This window comes from Delphinus delphis, chromosome 11, assembly GCF_949987515.2.
Source record: "Delphinus delphis chromosome 11, mDelDel1.2, whole genome shotgun sequence".
Lineage (NCBI taxonomy): Eukaryota > Metazoa > Chordata > Mammalia > Artiodactyla > Delphinidae > Delphinus > Delphinus delphis.
In genome coordinates this window covers 56220831-56248735 of record NC_082693.1, presented here as the reverse complement: position 1 = coordinate 56248735, position 27905 = coordinate 56220831, and the positions used below count along the sequence as shown (strand labels likewise).

At 39.1% G+C, this 27905-nt stretch overlaps 2 protein-coding genes across 5 annotated transcripts in view; both read left to right on the top strand.

Moving 5' to 3' along the window:
* The window catches only part of PTPRR (protein tyrosine phosphatase receptor type R), a 255782-nt gene extending 236152 nt beyond the window's left edge, over nt 1–19630 (top strand). For both annotated transcript variants that reach the window (XM_060025240.1, XM_060025238.1), the window contains 2 exons: nt 3484–3597; nt 18458–19630. In XM_060025240.1, coding sequence (XP_059881223.1) covers nt 3484–3597; nt 18458–18551 — 208 coding nt within the window. In that variant the 3' untranslated portion in view covers nt 18552–19630. The remainder of the gene's footprint in view (nt 1–3483; nt 3598–18457) is intronic.
* A 685-nt stretch (nt 19631–20315) lies between these two features.
* PTPRB (protein tyrosine phosphatase receptor type B) overlaps nt 20316–27905 on the top strand; it is a 117669-nt gene continuing 110079 nt past the window's right edge. For 2 of the 3 annotated variants that reach the window (XM_060025236.1, XM_060025234.1), the window contains exons 1-2: nt 20316–20385; nt 21652–22047. In XM_060025236.1, coding sequence (XP_059881219.1) covers nt 20331–20385; nt 21652–22047 — 451 coding nt within the window. In that variant the 5' untranslated portion in view covers nt 20316–20330. Of the gene's footprint in view, nt 20386–21625; nt 22048–27905 lie in introns of all 3 variants that reach the window. The other variant, XM_060025235.1, reaches the window with a different exon arrangement.

The window sequence follows — 27905 nt, the reverse complement described above, 5'->3', positions numbered from 1 at the left end:
TTAGTCTCATCAGTCTCACGTATGCTAGGAATGACATATGGTTTTTTTAATTATCAACAGCCTTTTGTTGTTTCAAGATGGCCCCTGGACTTTACTAGGATTGTATCTTGATAACATTTATTATTATGTCAAATTTGGTGAAAACCAGTCAACTATTCTAAAAGTTACCTCATGAAAAACAGATGGAAATAAATTTATGAAATGGGAAGTGGGCAAGTGGTAATTCGCCAAAAGGAGAACAAAGTGCTGTTACCAGAACATGCGGTACTGGAGGCTGGGCCGACACAGTGACAGATGTCCGCAGTGGCTCCCTTCCCTAACGTCTAGCTTAAAGGTCTTCTCCTTTAAATTATACCTCTTCCCCCTGTTTTCCCATTAGTGTGCCCAAACTAAAGCATATATTTTAAGGTTATTTATATAACTGGCCATTTAGTCTCCATACTTTCTCCAAATAATTGGTGTTACTTTATTGACCCTCCTAAGTCTTGCAAGATAGTTTTTGATATTGTTAAGAAATAAAATATGTTATTTTAGATTATAATTTTAGCCTTCTTTTGAACCTTTGTGGTTTAATTAAGGGTAAAATTTACTATACGTCTATTTATCCAAAGTATCATTATCTAGTTTCTAACATTAGGCCTCATCCTAAACTTAGCTTGGGGCTGAAGAAAAATACCTAACTGGCCATACTTTAGGGCTGGAAGTGTCCCCCACCCAAAATCATAAAACAGTCAGGATGTCTAAAATGAACTTACCATTTCCCCTGTGAAACCAGCTCCCCTTCTGATTGCTATTTCTAAGAATGAGACCATCTTTTTTCCAGGCACTCAACATCAAATGTTGACAGTTATCTTTGGCCCTTCTCTCAATTCCAGCCTCCATATCTAATCAGTCACCAGATTGGCTTTCCCTTCAAAGCTTCTCCAGTAATCATCACTTCCTGCCCAACCACCCAAGTTCAGGCCCTTATGACCTCACCCATGTATTTTAGAAGAAGTCGGCTAATTGCACATACACACCCCACTTCCCCATGCTCCACCCCTACTACAGCCTATTCTGTGCACTCCTCTTGGATGAGGTGCCTAAAATCCTCTTTCATCACATGGAGTCTACGCTCAACACTTCTCAAAGGCTTCCCATTCCCTAGAGCAGAAGTTCTCAACCTCGGATCTGTGGATTAGCTATGAGGGCCAGTGAACTTGAAATGACTTGAACAGATTTGAATACATGAAGTTAGGTGAATTTCCTGGGAGTGAAAACTCATTGTTTTCAACAAATTCTAAAAAAAAAAAAAAAGGAAGAAAAAAGACTACCATTCTTTTACCGGATGATGTCCAAACCTTTTAGCTTTCCATTTAAGATCCTTATAGGCTCCACTGTACCTTCCCAGTCTTATTTCCCACTGTTCCTCTAATGTAACTTTCTCTTTAAGCCAAACTAGCCTACTCATTGTCACTCTATTCTGCAGCAGTTCTTTCCTTTTACCATTCTCATCCATGGAACATTCTCTCTCCTTCATGATAACCCAAATGCCTGCCATTCACAGGGTATAGTTCAAGTCCTGTCTCTTTACTGAGACAAAGTCTCCATAGACACTTCAACTAAAAGGGACTCATTCCTCATCTGAATTCCTCTGCACCCACATTCAACAGGAAGTAAATGCCATGTAGGAGAAATAGTGCTACATGAGTGCCAAGAGGGGAATTATTCATTCAAACCATGAGGATTGAAAAAGCCTCTAAAAGTTGGAATAAAGTTGAACAGGATCTTGAAAAGAGGTCCAATATTTGTGGTTTTAAAAGGTAGTAGGGAGGGCATTTCTGACTGGAGAAATATCCATTAACACAAAAAGAAAAATTAGAAAATAGGAGTTTTTTGCAATGATTCAAATGAAAACAATGACGCAAAGGGTACAAAGTTGACAGCAAAAAGCTTGAAATTTCGTCACAGTCATATTATGTAAGGGCCTGAATACCATGGAAGGGTGCTTAGACATTGTGCTGTGACCACTAGGAGCCATCTACAGTTTTTGAGTAGCGCGTAATATGATCCGGTCCCTGTTTTAGAAAGATGAACCTAGCAGCTGTGTATATCATGAATTAGCCCAGGAAGAGTCTTGAGCCTTGGAAACCATAATGAGATCATTGCTAATCATAAAGTAAGATTTCAAAAACGTGAGCACAGTTTATAGAAAGGAAAGCATGGATCACAACAGCTCCGCAGAGGTGGAAAATATAAGAATTGGTAACAGATTGGATGTGGGAGTTGAGAGAGGGGGAGATGTTGAAAATAGCTCCAAAATTTCTAGGCTGGAAAACTTGTGGCTGCCTGGTAATGCCATTGAGGAAAAAGATAATTAATTCTGTTTTAGATACACTGAATTTAGATACATTGAAATGCAGCAAGTGTAAAAAAGCAACAGCAAGAGTGCCAGCTAGGAGGTGGAATGCCAATCTAGAGTTTAGGAGAAACTTGGGGAATTTAAGTGTAGATCTGAGAGAAATTTACATTTGTGGTTGAAATTGCTGAGAGAGAGAGAGAGCGAGAGAGAAAGCTTGTTTGTTAAGTTGATGACTTACCGTCTGAAGGAGATTCATGAGTAAACCTTCCATGACAGGTAGTATGTCTGTTTAACTGTTACCTTGATTAAAAAAAAAAAAAAAAAAAACTTGGAAATATGTGCTTCTAGCCACATCCTCTCTCCTTAACTGAATTGAATTTTCAGTTATTCACTAACATCTTCCACATCAGTATATCCAAGACCAAAGTCCCCACTCTCTCCCTCAAATCAGCCCTCATTCCAGAATTCCCCCTTCCTCTCGACAAACGCTGCCATTCTTCCAGTCCTCCAGGCGAGTCACCTTGGACTTCATGCTTTTCTCACCATTCAGCTCCACTCTTCCACACTCACATTTATGATGTGTATAAGTCTTTCCCCTCCTTGCTACTGCCCATACCTTACCTAATTTCAGGCCTTAATTCTTCTTTGTAGAACAACTAGTACCTTTTTCACTATTCTCTCCCCCCCTACTACCTCCCTCCACCCCATTCATCCTACTGCTTAGACCTAAAGGGAAGAATTGCCGTTAAAGCATTCAGCACAGGGCTTCCCTGGTGGCGCAGTGGTTGAGAGTCCGCCTGCCGATGCGGGGGACGCGGGTTCGTGCCCCGGTCCGGGAAGATCCCGCGTGCAGCGGAGCGGCTGGGCCCGTGAGCCATGGCCGCTGAGCCTGCGCGTCCGGAGCCTATGCTCCGCAGCGGGAGAGGCCGCAGCGGTGAGGGGCCCGCGTACCGCAAAAAAAAAAAAAAAAAAGCACTCAGCACAGGGCCGGGTTTGTACACTCAGTACATGAGAGCTGTTGCTGCTGTAATTACTATTATTAATCGCAATTGTTTCCAATTTTAAAAGTACCTTTTTAAAAGAATATATTTTACCTTCGCTATTTTTCCTGCACCTTTTAATGCGTTACCTTTTCTTCTCAGTGCAGGGATAGGCAGGACGGGGTGTTTTATTGCTACATCCATCGGCTGTCGACAGTTGAGAGAAGAAGGAGTTGTGGACGTGCTGAGCATCGTCTGCCAGCTGCGTGTGGACAGGTGAGTGTCGGGGGCAGAGGGTGAGAGACACTTCAGAGCAGCGTCATTGTCACAACCTAATCCGATCAGCCTGACTTTGTCAACACCACAGGCTCTGAAGTCCTAACTCTCTGTAGAGGTTTGTGTAAAATGCTTAGGAATGTACATTACATTAAAAAGCCATCGAAGAAACTGCTATTTGCAACACTGACCCTCAGGAGTCCAAAGCCAAGAGCTTGTGCTTAACCCTTCCTTGTCTTTGCTGCAGGTTGTTTATGGTGGTAGCTGTTCCTTCTTAGTCTCACACCTCTGTTCCTCCATAGGGACTTTGCATTTTCATGTGACTTAAGTAAACCATTCACTTTAGGATCTTGATCCTTAAAAAGGAGGCATATGTCATAATACCAAGAATCGTCTTTTTTTCCCACTGTTCCTTTTTTAATTGCACAAAATGCAGATAACAAAATTTACCATCTTAACCATTTTTAAGAGTACAGTTCAGAGTGTTAAGTACATTCACATTGTCCTGCAACCTAATCCAGAACTCTTTTCATCTTGAAAAGCTCTGTACCCATTAAACAACAAGTACCCATTTCTTGTCAACCACTATTCACCTTCTCACTCTATGAGTTTGGCTACTCTAGGTGCCTCATGTAAGTGGAATCATGCAGTATCTGTCCTTGTGTTACTGGCTTCTTTCACTTAGCGTAATTATCTTCAAGATTCATCCATACTGTAGCACGTGTCAGAATTTCCTTCCTTTTTAAGGCTAAATAATATTCCATTGTACGTATATACCATATCTGGTTTATCCATTCATGTGTCAATGGACACTTGGGTTGCTGCCACCTTTTGGCTGCTGTGAATAATGCTGCTATGAACAGGGATGTACAAATAGCTATTTGAGGTTCTTTGGAGTATATACCCAGAAATGAGATGGCTGCACCATATGGTAATATTTTAAACTTTTCAAGGAATACCATATTGGTTTCCACAGCAGCTGCACCATTTACAGTGCCACCAACAGTGTACAGGGGTTCCAACCTCTGTTTGTTTAGTGTTGTTTTCTGTAGTGGCCATCCTAATGGGTGTGAGTTGGAAGAGTCATGTTTATGTATAGATGGTTTGATCACCTTTGTGATGATGTCTGTTTATGCACTGAAAACAGAACAAACAAGTTATTTCTTTTCTTCCTTGCTCCGCAACTAAGCCTGGGGAAATGAACAGTTGAGTCAGTGACCGAGAACGTGCACAGGTGGTCATTGAGAGCAGGCACAGAGAGGAAGATGCTATATGGGCACATGAGCTCTGCAGTTTGCTGTGCTATCGTGGATGAAGAGTTGTTCTGAGAGCTGAGCTATGGTTTCTCTTCTTTCATTCGCACAGCGAATATTTATGAATCATCTCCTAAACGCAAGGCATTTTTCTGGATGCTGCACGTACTTAAAAGAGATGAGTGTGGCTCTGCTCTCCTAGAGTTTAGATGCTAACAGAGAGAAGAGAAGAGATAATAGACAGCACAGAAATAAACAGGACAATTTCAGACAGAGATAAATGCTCTGAGGTAATAAAACAAGAGTCACAGGATCTGAGCCTCCTGGAATTTAGCCCTGTGACCTAGAGTTTCCTAAAAGTAAAACTACAAAAGTCACATTTTTAAGTCATGCAATAAATATTTGTTGAGCCCCTACTAGGTACTAGGTCCTAGAATTTCAATAGAGACAAAAGAATTGTTCAGAAAATTCAACGAGAAAATATATATAAAGCACTCAGAACAGAGTCTGGCACACAGGAAGCCTTTCAATAAATGTTCACTTCGTTACTATCATCTTCATTATTATTAAAATCATCAGTGAAGTTTCTCCAGTCTCTAAAAACTAAACATTCAAATCTCCTTTCCAGATGAGGTTTTCCCTCCCCATCACTATCGTTCTTTGTTTCCTTTTAAATAGTGATTTCTAAGTCTTTGTCAGTGTATCTTCCCTCTATTTTCCTCTTAACTTTGGCTTATTAGAAGCTGTTTACCTTGATGATTAAGATTATGGACTCTGGAAATCTATTACCTGGCTTTGCATCCTGGCTCCCACCATTTCCTGGTTGTGTGGCCTTGGGCAAATTATAAGACTTCTCCATGCCTTGATTTTCTCATCTGGAAAATGGAAGTAATAATAGTATCTACTTCTTATGTTGTTATAAGGATTAAGAGATAATCTGTAAAGTGTCTGGCGCTTAAGCATGCAACCAAGGTTAGCCACAGTTATTATCAATAAATATAGCAAGAACCTGAACATGTATCTATAAATTGGAACTAATAATATATACGCCACAGGGTTGCAGTAACATTAAGAGGAGATTCTACCTGTGGAGTACTGAGTAGAACATTTAGTCTAGGTTTCCTACCCTCTCTCTACCCCCCTCCCCACTTCTGCCTTTCCATACCCCTCATGTAACTACTTCCAAAAATGTCTACTTTTTGTGCATAAGAAGATCAGCTTCAATTCTCTCTCCCCATCCTCTTATAATTGCTGTCTTGGTTTCCTGAAACCCCCTTGCCTTCCATCCACTACTGCCCACCCCAACTGGAACAGGACCCATTTGCTTCACTTCAGACTCCGCGACCTACCTTCACCAAGAAGAGGGGACATATGTCAGAGAGTGAGGGACAGTACCCAGTCAGTCTGGAGTTGCTCCTGTGGTGACCTTGATCTCTTCTGCTTTGTGCTTCGTAAACAAGGCTCCTGCATGGGACCCACATATCCCCCAGGGACTCCAGTTCATGTCCGTGCACCCACTTTCCTATTAGCTAGAGCCAGAGCTCCATGAATGCCAAATACATAGATCTAAACAGACTCCAAGTTGATGTCCAACACCTGTTCTGACCCTATTTGGAACAACACCCTGAAAAAAAGGGGGGGCTTGGTTTGCTCATTGTTTGGGCTCTTGTTACTCTTAGATCTTGTCTATTCACCCTCCCATCTCCCTCCTCCCCCACTGGCTTCTATAGCCTGACCTCCACCTTGGTTTCCACTTCCCAGTCACATTACTCTGTCAAGTCTACCAAATTGTTCTCTAGCTTTGAAGAGAATCACAAATACATTTTTTTTTTTACAAATACATTTTTAAAACCATATCACAATGCCTCCTCTATCGGCTCCTTCCTTCCTAAAGCAAATGGGCAGAAATTTTTAGCCTTGGCCTTCCATCACCACCAAGGTCTCCCACATGGCTTGTCTTTTTACTCCTGATAGGATTTTCAAAACATATTCAACTTCTCTGCTGATCTAAAGCCTATGGATTCCCTACCCCCTGGATCTGAATTACCGCCAATATGTGTCTTGATATCATTCTAACTGAGTTATTCATCAAGATCCCTTCTACATAAATTCTGAGCCGCTGCTTCTGTTGTTTATGAAGCAGATCGTCTCCTTGAAACTTTCCTTGAAAAGTCTTTCCTTTACCTTCCTTCCTTCACAGGATTAACAGATTTTCTTTTTCTTGTCTCTTCCTTCTGTTGTGCACTTCCTTAGTTATTATAAAAAGCAAAACAGAAAACTCCCTCCTTTCTTTGTCTCCATCCAACTTCTTTCCATCCTTCTTGCATCTTGCTTCATTTTTTCATTCTTTTCTTGTCATACTTCACTTTCAGAATTCCAGTTTGTAGGTGACTGCTGCTGTCGACCATGGCTTTAACTCATATTGGTAAAGGGAAAAGTGGCCTCAGAAAATCCAAATGCCTGTCCTTCTGCTCTTGCAGCTTATTGTTATTCATCAGTTCTTCAAACCTTGCACCCAATTCTGGTCTCTGTGGCGGTCCTTGCCTTCAATTTTGTCTTCAAAACATTCCAAAATGCACTGTTGACAGCATGGTCACTGCACCATGGTCTTCAAAGCACATGCCTCATTTAACTCCCAAAATGAACCCAAGAGTCAGAAAAGAGATATTCCTTGGCCTCACTTTTTTAAAATAAGGAAACAAAGAATTCAAGATAGCAAGTAACTTGCCCAGTGTCACCTAGCTGAGAAAACTAGTGAAATAGACCTCTTTGGCATCTGGGACTTCTGATTTCTAACTCAAAAGGTACGACTGTTTTTGATAAAAGTAAAAAATCTTTTGGAATATGTTTATTGCAGAATTGCTAGACAAAAACTTAGCTCTTTGATCATTCTTTGCCAATAAAAAAATGCAATGACACTATAATTTTTAAAACAATGGTTAATATGAAGGAGAGCTGTTTCATGAATAGATAAAGTGATATTGTCAGCAGTTGCCTTAAAAATATAATTTGAGGAACATGGAGAATTTGCCTCATCCCAAAATATCTATCTATGGAGGGTGCCTAAAATATCTGTGTGTAGTGAATGTTTAAAAGACTACTATTAGAGAGCCAACCTTTGGTTTAAAGAGTCATTCCTTTTTCAAGTTTCTTGAACCTACAGTTGAGAGGTGAGAGTGATACCTTATGTCTTCCTGGCTATTAACACTTTAAACAGGGTGATCTATCCTTTTCCAGTTAGGGTATTTTAGCTAGAGGGTATGTTAGCTAGAGAGTGTGTAACTCCACACATCGGGAAGACGTTCAGAACTGAGGTCTTGATGAAGAGGAATTGAAGAGAGGGCTCCAGAAGAGGCCCTGTCATTGAGGAGACTGATAGACAGCTCTGGGCATTGGGGAGGTGAGGGCAGAAGAGCTGCAAGACCGCTACCTGATTTGCAGGGCCCAGTGCAAAACGAAAATGTGGAGCCCCATTTTTAAAAATGATTAACTGTTTCAGGGTGGCAACAGCAAAGCTTGAAGCCAATACGGGGTCCTTCTCAGCACAGGGAGATGGGGCTGGTGTGACTGAGCATGTCGAGTCCATGCAGTCGACCCTGTTGGGGGATGTTTTAGGATGGATGTTTGTAGATGGGTGTGAATTCTGTGTCCTGTGGAACAGTCACCCACGATCTCTGCTCAGAGCAGTCCTCCTGAATCATGCATACGGTCATTCATTCAACAAACATTTACTAAACATCTACTGCTGAACATGCATCAGGCACCTGGGTGGAGCAAGTTGGATTCCTTAACAGATTTTTCCAGACTGTTTCTCAGGGCACATTTTAACGATTAATTACACTATGAGAACCCGCTAAGTGTCAGACTCTCTTAGCCTGTACTCAGGCAAAAAAAAATAATAATAAAATAAAATTTAAAAGCTTCTCAATTAATTTTGAGAAAAAGCTATATGCTATATTTCTTAGAACCCCTCTCCACTTGGATATTCACAAAAAGTATTAAAGCATTAAAGGATCTGAAGTGTCCCCCAGCATGGAAATCTATTACACTTCCTTGAAGGACTCTTTCACATTTATTTGACCACACAAAACTTTCCTCAGACACTATCTAAAAGGAAGGGAAAGAAGTTGTAAAATAATAAATATAAGCTATTCTTTCAAGAAGTTTGGTGGCAAAGAGAAGACTAGAGATGGCATAGGAATTTGAGCCTGGGTGGAGACCATTAAAAAGGGGAAAGGAAAGGGTGGGACTAATTGGAAGCATCCAGCTGAGCATAATAAGGGCTACAAAAGACAGAGCCAATATATCAGAGGGCTAATATTTTGTACTCTGCAGGGTCCAGCTCCATAGAATTTTTCCTATCCTCCCATACCCTCCTTAGCAATGGCCTCTGCCCACCAGTGATCCAAGGCTGCACATTGCATCTTTTTTATAGTTTACCCCCCACCACTTTTATGTGCCTCCTCTGAGAAGTCCAGAGCCTGGCTCACAGCAAAGAAAAAGAAAGTGGTTTTGGTACTGGAAATGGCTTCCATGATTGATAATCAACAGTTTGAGCATTGAGTAGGATCAAAGACCTTATCAAAAAAAAAAAAAAGAGAGAGAGAGAGAGAAAGAAAGAAGGAAGAAAGAAAGAAAGAAAACATTACAATGCTCGATCATTGTTATTCAACATAACATAAACGGGCAATTTGTACTCAGATCACAAGTCTGCATTTTAGCAATAAATTCAGATGGTCTGGTTTAGAGATGAGTGTGTTATGCTGAATGGATGTTTCCAGTGTAACAACAATGACAGAACCATTTAGTGGATTCCTCACTCCCTGGCAAGACATTATTTTTATTGGCTTTCAGGCAACTTCTATTAATAGATACTACAGTTCTCACTGCAGATTCATGAGTCTGTGATTCTCCTATTAATAATACTTTTGAGCATATTTTGAACTAAAATGGGATTTATTTTTTCCAAATAGGAGTTCAGATTCAGTGCAGGGCACCCACAGGTGTTTTATTTAGCCGTGTGTTCATGGATCATTCCTTCATTGCCATGATATTCATTTTTAATTAAAAGACGAAGGTAGTAGCAGGCAATTGGGACAGAGCACTGGCTGGTGGGAGTGGGGAGCAGGCAGCCACTAGAGAAAGAGGTGCCAGAGATTCCTGGACCAGATGTCGAGGATGTTGGTGCTAATCCTGGCTCTGACCCTAATTTCCAGTGTGACCACTTGTCACTCTAAGCCTCTGTGTCTACATATGGAGAAAGAGAAGTGGTGCATATCAGAAGCCTCCAACCTCATCTGGTCTGAGGACCCCTTTACAAGAGTAAAATATTTCGTGGACCCCAGCCTGATGGTTATACTTTGAATCCCATAATGCTTATAAATGAATCCTGTTTTATTATTTAGCCCTTCCATGGCTTGCTTAAATCTTCGCATCTTAAATATCACTAAATTATTGTGACGATACCACCTAATTAAGAATTCCAGTTGCTATTAAAGCTAAACCAACACTTTCATCATATTTAGAGCCTGCTACAAGAGATTCATTTAGGCTTGTGTATACTGTTTTCATGGTGTGAGATAGTGATGAAGGTCATTTACACATTGAGTCTGAGAGATGCACTTGTCCCTTTAAAAGTAATAATAATAATGCATAATAATAAAATGGCCCAGGATACTCAGAGACTGCCTCACATGCATATGGAGAATGACTAAGGAGCAAGGTGGGGACACCAGAAGACGTCTAGGCAGGGAGGCAAAGAACGTGTTCCATTGTAGGTTGACCTCAGGCAATCTTTTCCTCACTGTATTTCTTTTCATCCCACTCGACACCTCTGAACTCTGGAAGAACTTGAAAACAGAATTTGGGAAGTGAAACACATAAAATAATTTGTGATCCCAAAGCCTTTTTTTTTCTCCTCTTTCCCTCTTTTTTTTCCTTCCCCAGAAACAGGAAACAATCTGTCTAATCCACCCTTTTGAGAGTCAGTAGTGAAATCTGCAGTTGTCTTTGTACATCCTTACCTTGGAGGCCTTAAATTGGAATGACATCCAAAGACCTTACTTGTGGCTTCCCAGACAGGATAGAAAAAATGCTTCCAGTGTGCGTCATATCATTGTTTAAATGTTTTGATTAATCACTTTAGTTTGACGATTTTTTTTTAACTATAACAACCTAAGAAGAGGAATACATATGCCACCAGTTTCCTAATATGTGTCCATATTAGCAAAACTAGGTTAAAATAATTCCAAAGCTAACATTTTCACCTCTTGGTATAATTTTTACCAACCTTTGTCTTACATTTAGCCATATCCTTCTGCAATCCCAACTAATCCCAGAGATTCCCCTTAATTAGTGAATTTCAACGATCTCATTTGAAGATCAGGGATTGAACATTTTGGTCTACTTATTTTCAGAACACTTGAAGGTAAAGCTTAGAAATTGGTTTGGATTTACTTGACATCACAGTTCTTGAGACCACAACAAGACGTCCTCTCGTAAAACAGATAATGCCAACCGAATCTTCCAAGTGGTTGTCAGGACGACCTTTTCCTTCTTCTCAGCTAGGAGTCAATTGAGTGTTAACCTGGGTGTTCAGAAGAAGATTGGCTAGTTTTCAGGAAAAAAAAAAAAATGGAACTCAAGGTATGCTAGTGCATTGAATTATCATTTGACTTGTGTTGGCTTTTATGCCCTACAAATACTTTGTAGAAAAAAGTATCTATATTCAAAACACCTGGTCAGAAACAATCAAAATGTTTAAGTTCTTCGTCCTTGAAATGACATGGTATATAGACACAGGGAAGATGTCTGTCTGAGACACCCCAAGTTCAGCCCCAGACGTTAGCCTTGTTTGACTCATGCCCAAGCTATCAGACCCATGAGGCACATTAACATCCACAACTTTTGTTCTAAATTTACTGTACCAAACTTTACCAAAAGAATTCCAGATTCAAAAATAATAAAAAGCCAAGGAGCGTAAGTTCCATTGTTAGCCCAGAAGTGAGTCACCGCTGCAGCATTTCTTCTGTCTACTGATTAGACCGGATACGCTCTGGGCGGTGCAGCAGGAAAGGCTTGTTGCTCTTTGTACGTGTGAGTTAATAGTCACAAAAGGTCACAATTTTAACATGTTAAAAACCAAATCTCTCTCCTGGGCATCTGGAGGGGGTTTTTTCAACACACCCTCCCAGTAGCGAAGGTGAAAAAATATATAGTTTTTTCTCTTGTAACCTGAGTTTACCCTCAGCTGACAAAGCTATGTGCTTTTCTGCAGAGCGTCCGAGAAGACACTGACTTTTTCGTTCGACGGGGCTAAGGTGACATGTGCTATCTGGCATTTCTGGAAGGGCAGTATATCTGAATCCTCTCTGGCCTGGCCATACACACTGTTCATATTCTGTGGCCACAAAGAAATCAGAGCCTTGCACCCAACACCATTTCTGCAGTAAAAGAAGTGACTTTCTTCCAAAGCATGAAATGGGGCAGAATTAGGGTGAACAAATAATATGTCATCCAAACCCAGGCACTTCTGAGAGTGAAATGGGGCTTTATTAATAATTACACCATTGGGCTTTCCTGGTGGCGCAGTGGTTGAGAGTCCACCTGCCGATGCAGGGGACACGGGTTCGTGCCCTGGTGCGGGAAGATCCCACATGCCGCGGAGCGGCTGGGCCCGTGAGCCATGGCCACTGAACCTGCGTGTCCGGAGCCTGTGCTCTGCAACAAGAGAGGCCACAACAGTGAGAGGCCCGTGTACCGCAAAAAAAAAAAAAAAAAAAAAAAAAAAATTACACCATTTACAGGAGTAAATCAGGACTATCCCAAGCAGACCAGATGCATGATCACCCTAAGGGCTTATGTTAACTAAGCATTTACCAACAGAATAAGAAATAGAACACGTGGCATTTATTTAGTACTCTAAATGCCACTGTGCTAAGCATTTTATGGATTATCTCATTTAAACCTTGCAAAAAGTGAAACTTTATTAGATAAACACCATTTGCCAGGCCAGTGGTTTTTAAACTTTTTTTTAGTGAACAACAGGAAACAAAACATTGGGAAGACAAAATCTTCTACAAAACACCAATATGGAAAACCATTAACAATAATTAATAAAAGAAAGAAGGAAAGGAAGGAAGGAAGGAAGGAAGGAAGAAAAGAAAAAGAAAGAAAGAAAGAAAGAAAGAAAGAAAGAAAGAAAGAAAGAAAGAAAAAGAGAAAGAAAGAAAGAAAGAAAAGAAAAGAAAAGAAGGAAGGAAGAAAGGAAGAAAGAAAGAAAGAGAGAAAGAAAAAGAAAAACTGTAAAAAGGAGAACTGCTGCCCTGGTCAAAACTGTGATTAGAAGCCAGTCCTAAAGGCCCACCCTCCTTCTCCACTACAGGCACCACTGTAGAACCCTGGGCTCCTGGGAATTCTGTGAATAGCCTTTGGCTAGACATTGATAGGCTCTGACTCATTTAATCCTCACAATCTTGATGAGGTTTGTCATTGATGTCATTTTATAGGTCAGGAAAACCCAGCTGGGAGGAACAAATGATTTGTTCAAAATCCTATAGCTGATAGGTTCAAAAGCAAGGATTCAAACTTGACTCTGTCAGACTCCAAGTCCACTTCTTGCCACTAGGTCATCTACCTCCACTGTAGGTGACTTCTAGGCTGGTTAATATTTAGAAACATATTGGGATCTTTCCATCTTGGCTTGCCCAACCTGAGCAATATGGCAGAGCTGTCCTCTGCCAGGTGTGCTCTTAGTTCTACAAGGTCCTCAGAGGACTCATCCCAGAGCCTTCCAACTAGTCCTGTTTGACCAGATAGCACCAAAGAGTAATAGTAATAAAAACAGTTAGCACTATGGTACCTGCACGTGCTTAGCTATGTGCTAATAAACAGTTTAAATGGACTGTTCCATTTATAGTTCACAACAGTGCTATGAGGCAGGTACTCTTTGAATACCTCATCATGTTGCAGATGAGAGAACAGCACTGCAAAGATTATGTAATAAGGGTAAAGCAGCTAGTAAGTGGTAGTGACAGGATTTGTCTTGACAACAGTGTATGGTGCCTTTTAACCTCTTAACACACTTTGGTCCCTACTGGTAATGAACGTGATGCTTTGGCATTCTAAGTGCCTTTTCAAACTCACAGTGACTCTCACAGCTAACTGGGTTGCCTTGCCCTGCTTTTATATGACCTCACCCTTTTTTGATAATCTGATTGCTGTTTGGCAGTAGATATTGTAGCTTAATGCATTATACCCCCTGGGAAAAGATTTGTGCCCAAAGAGGATTCTCCAATGAGAAGACAATGCTTTAATATAATGTACTAGGTAATGGTGGTGATGTCAGCGACTGATGACAACTTTTCTCCACTGAAGCAACATCTTGATCACCATGGAAATCTTTTAAAATCTTAACTTTGGTCAAGTTTAAACTATGATCTGTTGGAGGTCAAAGACTATTTAGTGCCTGCTCTTTAAAAGGGAGTTGGATAATGCCTTTTAAAGTAATAAAAAGAGCATCCCTGCTTCTTACCTTCGAAGACCAGCTTGCTTAGGAACTTATAGATCCAGGCCTCAGCAAGTCCATGGAGCCCTGTCTGACCTGAAAGGTACCTGCAGTCCAAGTCAGAGGTCTCCTGGAGGCTGAATCAGTACAGGGCTCTCTTGAGGGTTCATGATTAATCTCACGTTGTTTATTTATTCCATAAATGTATTTTGTATATAGGCACTATATTAGCTTCTTGAGTATTTTCACTCTGGCCAGCCTAAAGAAGACTGTATTTGTCCCATAACAGAATAAAATCTGCAGGGTAATCCTAGAATTCAAGTTCTTACAAAGATCAACAGAGAATTCTACATACCAATATATTCAATTGGAAATTTAATATTTTAAAAGATGAGTGTAATGAGTTCCTGATTTTGAGTCAGCCTCCAGTTAATGCATTCTGGGATGTCCCTTGCCTTCTTTTAGTCTGGAGTTTATATGTTTTCGTATAACGTGAGACAGCATGGCCTGGGTAACTTACTTGACAGGTGTTTACTTAGGACTAGTAAGTGCTTTTCACTTTTGCAAATATGCAAAGACTATAACATCATGCCTGCTCTTAAAGGATCTAAAACCTAGTTAGACATAATTTTGGAATGGGATTAGACAGTATATCACACGGTATCAAATTACTTATAATAAAGACCCTATCTTAGCCCTGTCTTTCTCTACTACCTTATAAATGACCGATAAAAAAACATAAGGCATGCTTGTTAACTATCTGGGAGACACCAATCTGGGGTGAGAAATAGAGGCTAATATACTGAATGGTAGAAATAGTGATATCAGTAAATAAGAACTTTGTGCTGAAACCAACAAGTTGAAGTTAATAGGAATAAACAAAAAGTTCTGCATTTAGTTTGAAAAAACTCAGTAGCATAAGTACAGGATGGAAGAGAGCTGTAATTTTCACATTCAAAAAAATCCTGTGGACTTTTTCATTAACCCAAAGCTTCACTTACTATCCTAAAATGCTTGCAAAGCACCAGGCACTAGATAGGCACTGTGGGATCTTTCCACCCAGGGCACCTGTAGATGCAAACTCATTGGTCTATAACGTGGAGTTCAAGGGGGAAAATATTCCCACTGACTGGATCTCATTGGGAGTAGACACAACACTCTAAGAAGGTCATATTTGATAAAAACAGCCTGTAGAAAGGGGAGACTAGATTGGTGAGTGACAGGGAAACCAGCCTGCATAGAAATATTGAGTGACCACAGGATGTTTAGTCTAGAGAAGAAAAGATTACGGGACTTTGATGGTTGTTTTCCAGCATTTAGAGACTATTGTGTGACTATAAGAGGAACCTTAAGGTTTTTTGGGGTTATTTCAGTTGGACCAATGGGGCGGGTGAAAGTTAGAGAGGGGCAGATTCGTTCTGATGTCTTCAGAAGTTTCCCTGCCAACCTTGGCAAAGCCTGAGCACTCCAGCAGAAACTAGCTGACCATCTACCATGTAGACTGCTCCCTTTTGGAAAGACAACATTTTGTTGGCAGTTGGAATACATGATCTCAGAGGATCCCTCTGATGTCAATGCTCTCCCTTTTATTTTTCAAAACAAGTGGGAAGTAACTTAACTTTTCCTATACCTTCCTTAAGCCTTGAGACCCACAAGAATTTTGCTAGCCTACAACTAATGAGTTCATTTCCCCGTCTTCTCCAACTTCGCTGGCAGAAACAACATTGACTTAGTTAACAGAATGTCATAGTAAGTATCCTCCAAGCATTAAAATACACTGCTAACCTATCTGGGGTAAAATGGTAATTAAAACCTAGACTGTGCCTTCATTCATTCACCCGTTGGACATGTAAATACCAGTGTTCACCAGAACATACAATCAGGGGAAAATCTTGCCTCAGTGTGAAGTAAATGGTGGGAAGAAGTTCACAGACCAGAGTCCGTGAGATGGAGCACATATAAGGCTCCACATACCATCTGCAGCTCAAGGAGGGGGACTAATGAGCTGTGAGGATGCCAGAGGAAGGGAGGCACCTCTCAGCTCCCTGGAGCCGCCTCAATATTTACCGTGGCTGGATCTCCCAAGCTTCACAGTCAAAGCCAGCATATTCCGGACACCTGCTGTTTTTAGGTGTGCCCAGATGTCATCAGCTAAGAAGAGGAAAAGTCACCACATCCTCAGTTGGCCATTCCTGTTGTCAACTTAGGATCAAGGAACACTTTGGCCAGAAAGTTGCCTTCAGTACAACAAAATGTGCAGTTCTAGGGAAGAGGACCGATGAAATATTTCTGCCAATAAGTTGCAGTCACCAAAAAACGTATATTTACCTTTTTATTTCTTGCCAAATACATCATTTGGGCATTATGTCGACCAGTTTAGTGTCGTCTTGAAGGGTGAAGTGTTACTAACTTAATATCACTGCTTAGTTTAAAAGGGTGAAATCTTACTGCTTTAGTATCTTGTGAGCTTGTGTTTATAGAGGTGGGCAAGTAAACATAGGTACAAGCCCAGTTTTAGTTATTACCATTAACTAGAAATCACACTACAGTGAGGCAGTATATTTCGTTTTTTAAGTTGAAGAGCTCAAAGGCCTCAAAATAATTATTTCGAATGGTAACAACAGCCACTAGGAAGAACTAGCTAAAACATAAGTTTAAAATTGGTTGTAGCATTGGTTGTAGAGTTATGAAGATGATAAGACTTCAAATAGTTACTAATAGGGATGTAGTTATTCAGTGAGCAGAAAAAATATAACGTTTACACAACTATCAGTAGCTTTGCCACGTAAAAGAACCGTTATCAAAAAAACAAAATGCCATATAGCTATTTTATGTATAAAAGTATAACGAGAAGCATCATTACTTCTCATGAAGTCAGATACCTTCTACTAAGCTGAAACATAAGGTATTGGGCTTCCCTGGTGGCGCAGTGGTTTAGAGTCCGCCTGCCGATGCAGGGGACACGGGTTCGTGCCCCGGTCCGGGAAGATCCCACGTGCCGTGGAGCGGCTGGGCCCGTGATCCCTGGCCACTGAGCCTGCGCGTCTGGAGCCTGTGCCCTGCAACGGGAGAGGCCACAACAGTGAGAGACCCACGTACCGCAAAAAAAAAAAAAAAAACCATCAGGTATCTAGGGATGATAATGAAAATGACAAAGCGAATAAAGCAAGAACCAATTCTCTTTCCAACTCATATAAGGACCTACCTGCTATTGTGGGTTTTTTTCATTAATTTTTATTGGGATATAGTTGTTTTACAATGTTGTGTTAGTTTCTACTGTACAGCAAAGTGAATCAGCTATACGTATACATACATCCCCTCGTTTTTTGATTTCCTTCCCATTTAGGTCACCACAGTGCATTAAGTAGAGTTCCCCGTGCTATACAGTATGTTCTCATTGGTTGTCTATTTTATACATAGTATCTGCTATTGTGTTTAGATACTCGGCACACCACCCCCAAAGGTTGCTTCCACATAACATACTCAAATAAACCATTCCAAGGTAGTTTTTTTACTCCGTAGAAAGAGCAACATTTCACAGTTGAGTTGTGTTTAGTAAACCTACATCAATCAATTTTAATCCAAGTGCATAAATCTGTATAAAATGAATGATAAGGCACCCGAGAAGTAATACTAACACTCCAGATACATGAATTTATTTAACCCTCAAAACAATCCCATGAAACAGGTGCTGTTATTCTCCCACTTTAACAGAGGAGGAAACTGAGACACAAAGGGTTTTAAGGAACTTGGCCAAGATCACACAACTAAGATTTGGCATAGGAGGGATTTGAACTCAGTCTGGTTCCAAAGTCCAAGTACCTAACCATGAGGCTGTACTGCCTCTCCAGTGACAATATGTTGGTAAAATTAATCAAATGCCTACTGTGTACTAGGCACTGTGTTAATCCCTTTATATACATTAGCATATTAAATTCACCAGTTGGGTCATCTGGACGTAGGTAAGAGAGGTAACAAGAGAATCACCAGGCCAACTGTTCTGTGTGTCTTTAGGCTAACACCTGCGTTTGGGTGTGGTCGCTGAGTTTCTTGAGACTGTGGGACGTTAGCAATAAATTATTATATTATCTCTTCCTTGCAGGGGTGGAATGGTCCAAACCAGTGAGCAGTATGAATTTGTGCATCACGCTCTGTGCCTGTACGAGAGCAGACTTGCGGCAGAAACTGTCCAGTGATTCTCTGAAGACTTACCAGACCATCGCTCTCTAGGGGTGATTAGTCAATTACCCACTTGAGGCTTCTGGAAGGAGCTTCCTGCAGTGGAAGCAAAGAGAAGATGTGAAGCCAAGCTGGGGCATGGATTGTGGAAGATGGCAACATATTCAAGATTGCCAGCCTCTTGTGTATATGAATGCATTTGTAAGCATCCCCGAAATTATTTTGAAGGTCCTTTGCTGATGGAGGTATGATTGATTTCTCACACAGCTAAGGAGGCTTTTGTTTTGTCTGTATTGACTACCTGCCACACAGAATATATGTATGAAATTTATGTCATCAGATGATGACTTGAAGAGCTGCTGAAGAAATTATTATTGTGTGTTTAGATGCTTTTATGTTTGCAAAAACTCTGTCTTGTGAATGGACTGTCAGCTGTTAAACTGTTCCTGTTTTAAGTGCTAATTCCTTTCTCAGTTACCAGAATCTTGCCGCTAAAGTTGTGATTGAAAATGGATTTTTAACAAATAAGTCCTTGTTTTTGAAAAAAAAAATCAGAAGCAGTAACTATTTTATATGGAAATGTGTCTTGAAAATATTATCTATTAAATGTGTATTTATCAGTACCTCGTACCAATCAATTACAGAGCACAATGATTGTCATTGGGTGTATATGTATTTACTCTCTACTATTGGGCATAGAGGTGGTTTCTGCTCCAGAATTCTACCCACTGTATTTCTACATTGTGAGTCATTTTACTTTCAAAGGGAAAAACAAATTTGTAGCAACTATGATGTGTTAAGAATTTTAAATACTTGTCTCTCTTTTACTAAGAAAGAATTTTTGAATATGCTGTCTACCTGAAATCTCTCTCCCAGCAAAAGGCAGATGCCTTTGGGAATGATGTAACCTGTCTCATTTCCAGAGGTTCTTTAAAAGGATGCTGCCATGGATATCCTTAAATCTCTGAAAGGATTTAATCCTCAAGAGACAAATAAAGCTTAAAAAAAAAAAAACTACACTCAGCAAACACTAGATGTTCTGCTCAAATATGAATTTTTAATGCAGCTAATGCATTTAATGTTGACTTTGTTTCCTACTGCCAATAAACTACTCTTAATACTAAATGTTGAGTAAGGCATGGACTTCTTTTTTCCTATTTGAAGAGAGACGATTATCTTTTGGGGAAAGCCTGAAGTCGATAGTGGGATGGGTTTAATTTTAGTTTGCCTCTCCCCAGTGGAGATGGCTATTTCAAACTGTAGTATTGTCAACACTTGAGAGATAATGATCTAGAAGTGCTATCATTATGTGGTTTTCCTCGATAGGCTCCCAGCTATCACTATACAAACAGTACATGTTTATTTCTTTGTATCACTTGTCGCAGACTCTCATAAATTACACGATTTCTGTTTGTTCAGCAGAATCACATCACCTGAAGAGATGTAATGTAGGAACATTCAGTTACCTAAGATTACAATTCCTTTCTTCCTTCTTGAGCTTAAGTAGTCATGTGCCACAGGGATGGTAGAAGAAAACTTACAAGTTTTATTCTGCTCCTGAAGGCTGGAATATTTTCTACATAAAAAAAGAGAGGCGATCATAATCCCTTCTTTCTAAGGAAACAGAAAAGGACAACTGGTGTAAAACTTCCCCCAAACAATTCAATAGGAGGAAGTGCTCGTCACTGACTTTTCCCCCCACCATGAAGGCACATTTCCTTCCTAGTCTTTGCTTCTCTTATCTGGGAGATTTTTTTTTTCCTCCAAGCGAAGCATGAACAGTCGTTAAGTGGAAAATGGAGGCTGAATTTTACGTGGCGATTCTTACCTGCTTCATCTTCGGGAACTCAGGTGAGTGGGTCTGCCTCAGTTTCCTGAGGCATTTCTCCAACAGCCTGCAGTGGAGTCTCTGTCCTTTGAAAAGTGTCTGAAACAAGGCGGAAATGGAGCCGGGTCTCCATGGCAGTTTAGCCAAAGACAATGAGGAGGGGAAATAAAAAGAGCCTGCCATGCCCACACAGTTGAGATTTCTCTCCAAAAGAAAATAAATGGCCTTCTCTTGTGTCTTCCAAATGCCTCAGGCAGCTCCTGAAATGGCATCCTTACAGCAGAGAGTAAAGCAACCCTGAGGGGGGAAGAATGTATCATTATGTAACAGTCTGTGGCATCTCCATGCTTTTTCCCTGTCAGGCTCTAGTTTTGTTTCCTTTGTGTTAAAGAAAGAAAATATAAGAAATATGATTTAAAGGGGGTTGGGGAACTGTGGTGTGTTTTATTTGGAAGTTGTTATTTGGAACGTCTGAATAATTTCATGGGCGAGCTGAGAAAATTAAGGAAAAGCACCTTGAAAATGGTTTTTGAGCCTGAATATCTCATTTTTTAATCCTGATGTTTAACAATTGGGTATTTAGTTTCCTTACATGGAGAAGAGGTGATTTTTTTAATCTATTAGCATTTGAAGGAAGACTGTAGATACTGTCACAAAATAGAGAAATGCTTCTCCCTAGGATTATAAAAAAATTAGTTTGTGATAATTAATACTTTCATTTGGTTGCTATTAGCTAGGAGGGTGTGCTAAGAGGAATGAGAGATTTTATTTGTGGATAAATATATCCAATTTTTAAAAATTATGTTCAAACTAGTCCATTTGTATACTAACACTTATTGCAATAGTAATTTAAGGTTTGGAAAAAGGGTTGCTTTTTTAGAGTGGGGGATGGAGGTGAGGTGGAAGGAGTGAAATGGTTAAAACAGGAACTGGGCTTTTTATAACTTTAACATATTTAATTATTTGGGCTAAAATATCGCACCATACTCTTTGGATGGTTTTGTTTCTTTTCCAAGCTTCCTTTCATTATTTCAGTGGGGGTGTATTTTCTTCCCTAAGCCATGTGAAAGGAAAAGAAAGGGAGCTAAGTGTGACATTTCGACATTGTCTGCTTTGGGATTTTAAATCACATGTGTTGAATCTGGGAATAGTCACTTGAAATGATAGCAATTGCAAAAGATAAGTAAACCTCATATTTTGACCTGGCTGATTTGCGGGTGGGTTGTTTTTGTTTCCTGGTGGGCCTTATGATTTGCTACGTAGTACTTGATTAGCTTCTCATCTTCCAGAGGGGTTTCAGATTGTCCATGTCCAGAAACAACAGTGCCTTTTCAAAAATGAGAGAGTGGTCATGGACTTGTGCAATGGGACCAGCCAGAACCAGCAGTGGATGTGGACTGAGGATGGAAAGCTCCTTCATGTTAAATCTGCTCTGTGCCTGGGCATCTCTGATTCTTCTGGTGGCCCTTCCCGATCCGCCATCTTTGCCCCCTGCTCCCGGGCACCTCGATGGACTTGCTATGAGACGGAAGGGTTCCTTGAGGTGAAAAATGCCTCTCTCTTTCTCAAGAAACAAGGCTTCAGGGTAGTGGTCAAGAAGGGCAGAAAGTACCTCCACAGCTGGATGAAAATAGATGTCAACGAAGAGGGAAAACCAGTCAATGAAAGCCTCTGCTCTAAAAAAGGTGAGCTCTTCCTTTCAGAATCGATTCTGAAAGTTTTTCTGCTAAATGTCTTGTTTTTTCACATTCAAGGGAAGTCCACATGCCCCAACAAAATTCCTATGGAAGATTCATAAGCTAATGGAAATGGATCACGTGGTACCCACTGACTTGGAAAACTTCATTATCTTCATTAAAATAAGCTCAGCTTTTTCTGTCTATCTCTCATTCTTCCTTCCTTTTTTCCTTGCTTCTTTTGTTAATTCAACAAATATTTCTCGAGCTCCTCTTTTGTTCCAGACATTAAGCACTTTGGTTAAGTACTACTAAATGTGGGTATGTAGCTCTATGTACATATGTATATGCAATGACTAAAACCAATGATCAGGAAATTAATATTTTTGCTGATTTAGACACTTCTATTCTCTGATTATGAGGAACTATTACAACATCATAATGGTGCTTGCTAAGACTGGGAAGATAATAAATTATGCTTTTGATAATCTCTTGTACTAATGTTTAAGGGTAGATATTTTTTGGAGATAACATATTTTGGAATGGTAAGAACCAATGTGCAGCCACAGAGTTTTCTAATTTGTTGATCATTGATGAATATAACCTAGCTGATGGACACATATAAAAACTTGTATACACGTGCATACATTTTTGGTACAACATACAGTTCAGTCCTAGACTAGGAATTTTTATTTGTGGATATGGCTTAATTTTCTATTTTATTGAATCATCTTATTGCTTATTTACTCCTCTATTAGAGGTTTGCTTTAGGAAGTCATGAAGGATAAAAGAATTATTACATATTAGGTATAAGTCACTGGAGGAATTCTGTAGAAATGAAGCCGTTCATTAAGATTAAAATTTGTCAAGGTTAAGGGATTTGTCCCAGATAATTAAGTGGCAGAGGTATGATTAGAACCCAAGTTTCTTGATTCCTCAACCAGTACATGTTCCATTTTATAGTACTTCCCAAATGCGTACACAGACTCTTGCCCAATTGGCTACATCCAGAATCATCTGGTGGGGAGACGGAGTAGAGGGAATCATTGCCATCATTTCTTCCTCTGTGATCATCTCCAAGATTTGATTCCAAGAAATCTATATTTGGGCATGATACTTGATATTTTTTTAAAAGTTCCCCAAATAATTTTGATTCACCTCATCTGGGGATCAACATACACTGTACCTTTAAATCTTTTTATTAGGTGTTGATTTTTGAGGCTTATATGAGTTTTTTTCACCACACTGATCTTTGAACAGTTATCTGTCATTCGTTCACTTCAAAAATTAGACAAACATCTAATTAGGTGCCAATTAAATGCATGGGCTCTTCTACAATACAAGAAGAGTCCCTGTTCTTATAAAATTTCTGATATGAGAGTAAGATAAAAAACATGTAAAAGTTAATTAGAAAATTCAACTTTATCAGAGAGTATACAGCATATAGCACCAGTTCATACAATTCCTTTCCTGTAGTTCATCTAACTAGGCCTGTCCTAAACAACACAGAAACATTGTAAATATTTCAGTTCTTCTCACAAGAAGTGAGATTCCTCCCCAAATCCTAATCAAACCTTATTTAGAAGAATATTCTTTCATTAGAACTTTTTAAAGCACATATGGATTCAGTAGATATGGGTTATTTAAGGTAGAAGATAATTCATGGAAAAAATATGGGTTATTTAAGATAGAAGATAATTCATGGAAAAACTATCTCCTTTGACCTTCATACAAAACATGCCCAGTGATGGACTTCACTTCAAAAGTAAAGTAGATACAATATATCAGTAACAGTTAACCACTGAACATTCCATATCCAAAAATGCCTGATAATGTGTGTTGGAAAAAAAATGGACTTCTAGAAAAAGCAGAGCTAAAATTTGCATGATTCTAGTTTAAAAAAATCTTATATTTGAATATGCATATGTACAATGTATACTTTTGCCTTAACATGGTTATAAGCTAACAGACACATTTTTCTTCTCAATCCACACAGAATATTGGTTGACCCATAGCATGAACACTCACTGATTTTCTAGAGAGTCCATTGTGAAAAATTAAATTGCATGCAGATGTTTCTGATGAATGATTCCAAATGTCCTTTCTTAAAGAGTTGATAACTAAATACTATACTCTTAAGCAGTACAAATATGCATGTTGTTAATCCATAGGATGTGATTTTTTAAATTAGGTTCTTCAGTAAAAGCATACCTGTGAAGGTCAAAATCTGAACCATACATTTCATATTTGTTTCATAGAGGAAACATTCATGATGCCATTCAAGTATCTAAGTAATATTTCTCTATTACCTACTAGGTGCCAGAGCTCGTGCTAGTAACTGAAGTACTCTACACCAGTGATTCTCAACCCAAGCTTCACATCAGAATCCCAATGGGACCTTTGAAACAGTATTAATATCCAGGCTTCATCCTCTAGGCCAACTAACTCAGGCATTATAATTTTTAAATGCTTCCAAGGTGATTCTAATGTGCAGCCGAAGTTGAGAATCACTAAATACGTCTTGCTTCTTAGGATAATGGGGAAGGCAAATAGGTAAATAATTAATTACAATAGAGTGTAAGTAGGAAAAAAAAAAATACCCCTCCCTCCAATATATATTCTTGCCAGTGTGTCACATTAAGCAACTGTGGGGTTTTTTTTTTTTTTCATTTAAAAGATAATTCTTAAATTGGATATTTTTTAAACAATCCTTTGAGTGCCCACTGGATTTTGTCATAATTTAGCTATGCTTCATTCTCAATAAGACACCTTTTTTCTTCTTCTACCTCTCCTTTACTCGAGTCCCTCTATACAGGGAGGGTGAATTGAATAGGCTTCCAAAAATGGGTTAAAATTCAATTCAAAAGTTAAGGTGAAGGTTTTTGAGAGAAGGACCTATACTAAGTAGGGTCAGATTTCCTCAAATAATCAGCGCTACTGCAATGATTTTTTATTAGGAGAAGAATGTAAAATTGACCTGTATTTAAAATTTTTCATATAATTTATATTTCTTTAAAACCCCTTGGGACTTCCCTGGTGGTCCAGTGGTTGACACTTTGCCTTCCAATGCAGGTGGTGCAGGTTCGATCCCTGGTTGGGGAGCTAAGATCCCACATGCCTTGCAGCCAAAAAACCAAAACATAAAACAGAAGCAATATTGTAACAAATTCAATAAAGACTTAAAAACTAAATAAATAAAACCCCTTAAAACAAGCTTTTAATGGACAAATAGAATTTAATGGGACCTAATTAATGGGAATCTAATTAAAAAGAATATATAGATTGTGTAGAACCAGGATCACCAGTACATAGTGGAATACCAAATTAAAGAAAAGATGGATTGAGATTTTTGCCATTCCCTCTGAATTTCAAGTTTACCCTTAAAGAATATACTACACATCTTCATCCTGGACCAAAAAAAAAAAAAAAAGTGTACCTGGTAGACTCTTTTATAAAAAATCAAACTTTTAAGATCAATTTTTTAAAAATTAGAGGCTTATAGCTATTATTCTGAATAGTAAGAGTAATAATAAAAAGCATTGCCTCCAAAATGCCAACACATCTGGCTAAAAATTACAAAATTTCATTCTCCACATATATTCTTTTGTCTATCAGTTGCCAGATATCCAGTTATCTGGAAACCATCTTACCTTTAGCAAGGTGTCAATAAAACAAGTGATTAACAGATTCTAATTTTTCCTCCCTATATTTTGGTGTTATATTGTATAGCTACATCCTTAGAGTCACTGTATTAAGAGTATGACTTTTAGAAATATTTTGTGTATAATTTCTCAGTCTCTATAAATTCACACAAGGCAGTGGTCAATAATGCAATAAGGAAAAACCAAATTGTGTTTTGTTCAACAGTATAGCAATTTTAAATAATCACACATTTGACTTTTTTAAGGATTATTATTACTTTAGTAGTAAAAATGCATTCTGAGGCTCAAATCTCTAATTTACAAGCTCTTAAAACACAGCACTCCTAAGTAAAGGGCTTCCTGCATAGCAAAAACCTTATAAGCTAAAGTGAAAATTATATTGGTCTACAGTTTGGGGGGTCCTTGTACATTTCTAGGAAAGTTCACTAGAAATTCAATTGAAAAGATCATTTTTCCATGACCAAGTCTTTTGTATATACAGGAGATGCAAAAGGAAAAGAGTTAGAAAAACTAAATTACTGTGCTATAAACCTGTTAACAGGGATCATAACTTAGAAATCTTCATCTCCTTTCAAGGTAATCTTGGTTCCCTTGGTCAATAAATGCTGTCTAAATTAGTAAATGTTTCAATTTCTAAAAGGTGCTGAATATCAAAGTTATTGGGAACAATAAAGGAAAGCTAAGGACTACTTTATGCCACTATTGAAGTCATGACTGTTGCTTTTCTCTTCTTCCCAAGTTAAGAAGAATTTTTAAATCAAAAGTTACAGTTGCATCTATTCCAACCGGAAATAGTCTTGACACCACAAGCAGACAACAAAGGTTACAGTGGCCGAATCATTGAAGTTTTATGGACCTACATGATCTGGAAAATAACTCATTCATTGGCCCCCTCTTTTATATGGGTAACAGAGAAATCTACTCAAAGGATATTACTGATCTGCAAGCATATCTAAGCAAATAATTCTTAGGAGAGGGAAATAAAAGCATTCTAAACTTGAAAAGTTTCCACAGCACCAGCACAGATCTATTGGCAGGTAGACTATGCTCATGTAGTTCTAGGTCTTCTGGATGAAGAGTACAAAATTCCGTCTAGCCTTTGGATACCTATTCCAAGGAATGCCAAGTCTCCCTACAAGTATAAACACCTGGATGGTTGTCTAAAATTGTTACTTTCACTAAGATGTTTCATATTGTATGAAGAGAAACATTGTATATGTCAGCCAACCAGTCAACATTTATTCAGCGTCTACTACAGATTCATTCATTCAGCTCTCATATTTATCTGAGGACAGGCGAATTTTTGCAGACATATTTTCAATATCCCTGATATAGCTGAGTTAGTAAAATCGTTAAAAGAGATTTCACTGCTGAAGTAAATCATACTGTTGGCTGGCTTGATATACCTGTTGGTTAAAGTAATTGTTTAATTGTATTCATACAGGTGAGGGAATAAGCATTGTAATAGGTAAACAATCATGTATGCTCTTGGGAGACAGGGTTTTAGTAACTTATTTCCTTTAGGGATTGTTGGAGTGCTTGTAAATACAGGGAGCTTGATGGGAAATGAACAAAGCAAAACCGAAAGTGTCTTTTGTATATACAGATTCTACTTTGACCAAATTGGCTGTCACAGCCATTTTAGAGTTTTTCTCCTAGCATCATTATAACAACATGGGTCTTGCAATTAACCATTTATTTACATGATCATTGAAAATCATCTGGTCATGATTATTAATACATGCTTTATACGATCATTAAAAAATATCAACACAGTATCCAGAGTCCCCCAACGATTTTCAACCTGTGACACATCAATGAACTTATCAGGGCCCTGTAACCAGGGCCACAAATGACTTTCATATGTGCTCTTATATCTTTGTGGGTCCCTTTCTCCACTGGGAAAAATAAAATAAGTTAATAGATTTTCATGTGTCCTAACATTCTCATTCTTTCATGATATGTGAAAAAAAATTTTAACATTTTCTTTGACCGTGAAAGTTCTTTATGAAAAATTATTTTCAAAGAAATTAAATCATTTCATGGGCCCTAAAATCATGGGCCCTAGGCAATGTTCCAATGTGCCTAATGAATGAGCCAGCCCTGGACACACCAAGTTATTCACCCACTTTCCATCTGCCCTTGCCCTGACCCTGTTTAAGTAGCCTCTGGCTCAGCATGTCTCTCCCACAGCCGGTAGCCATG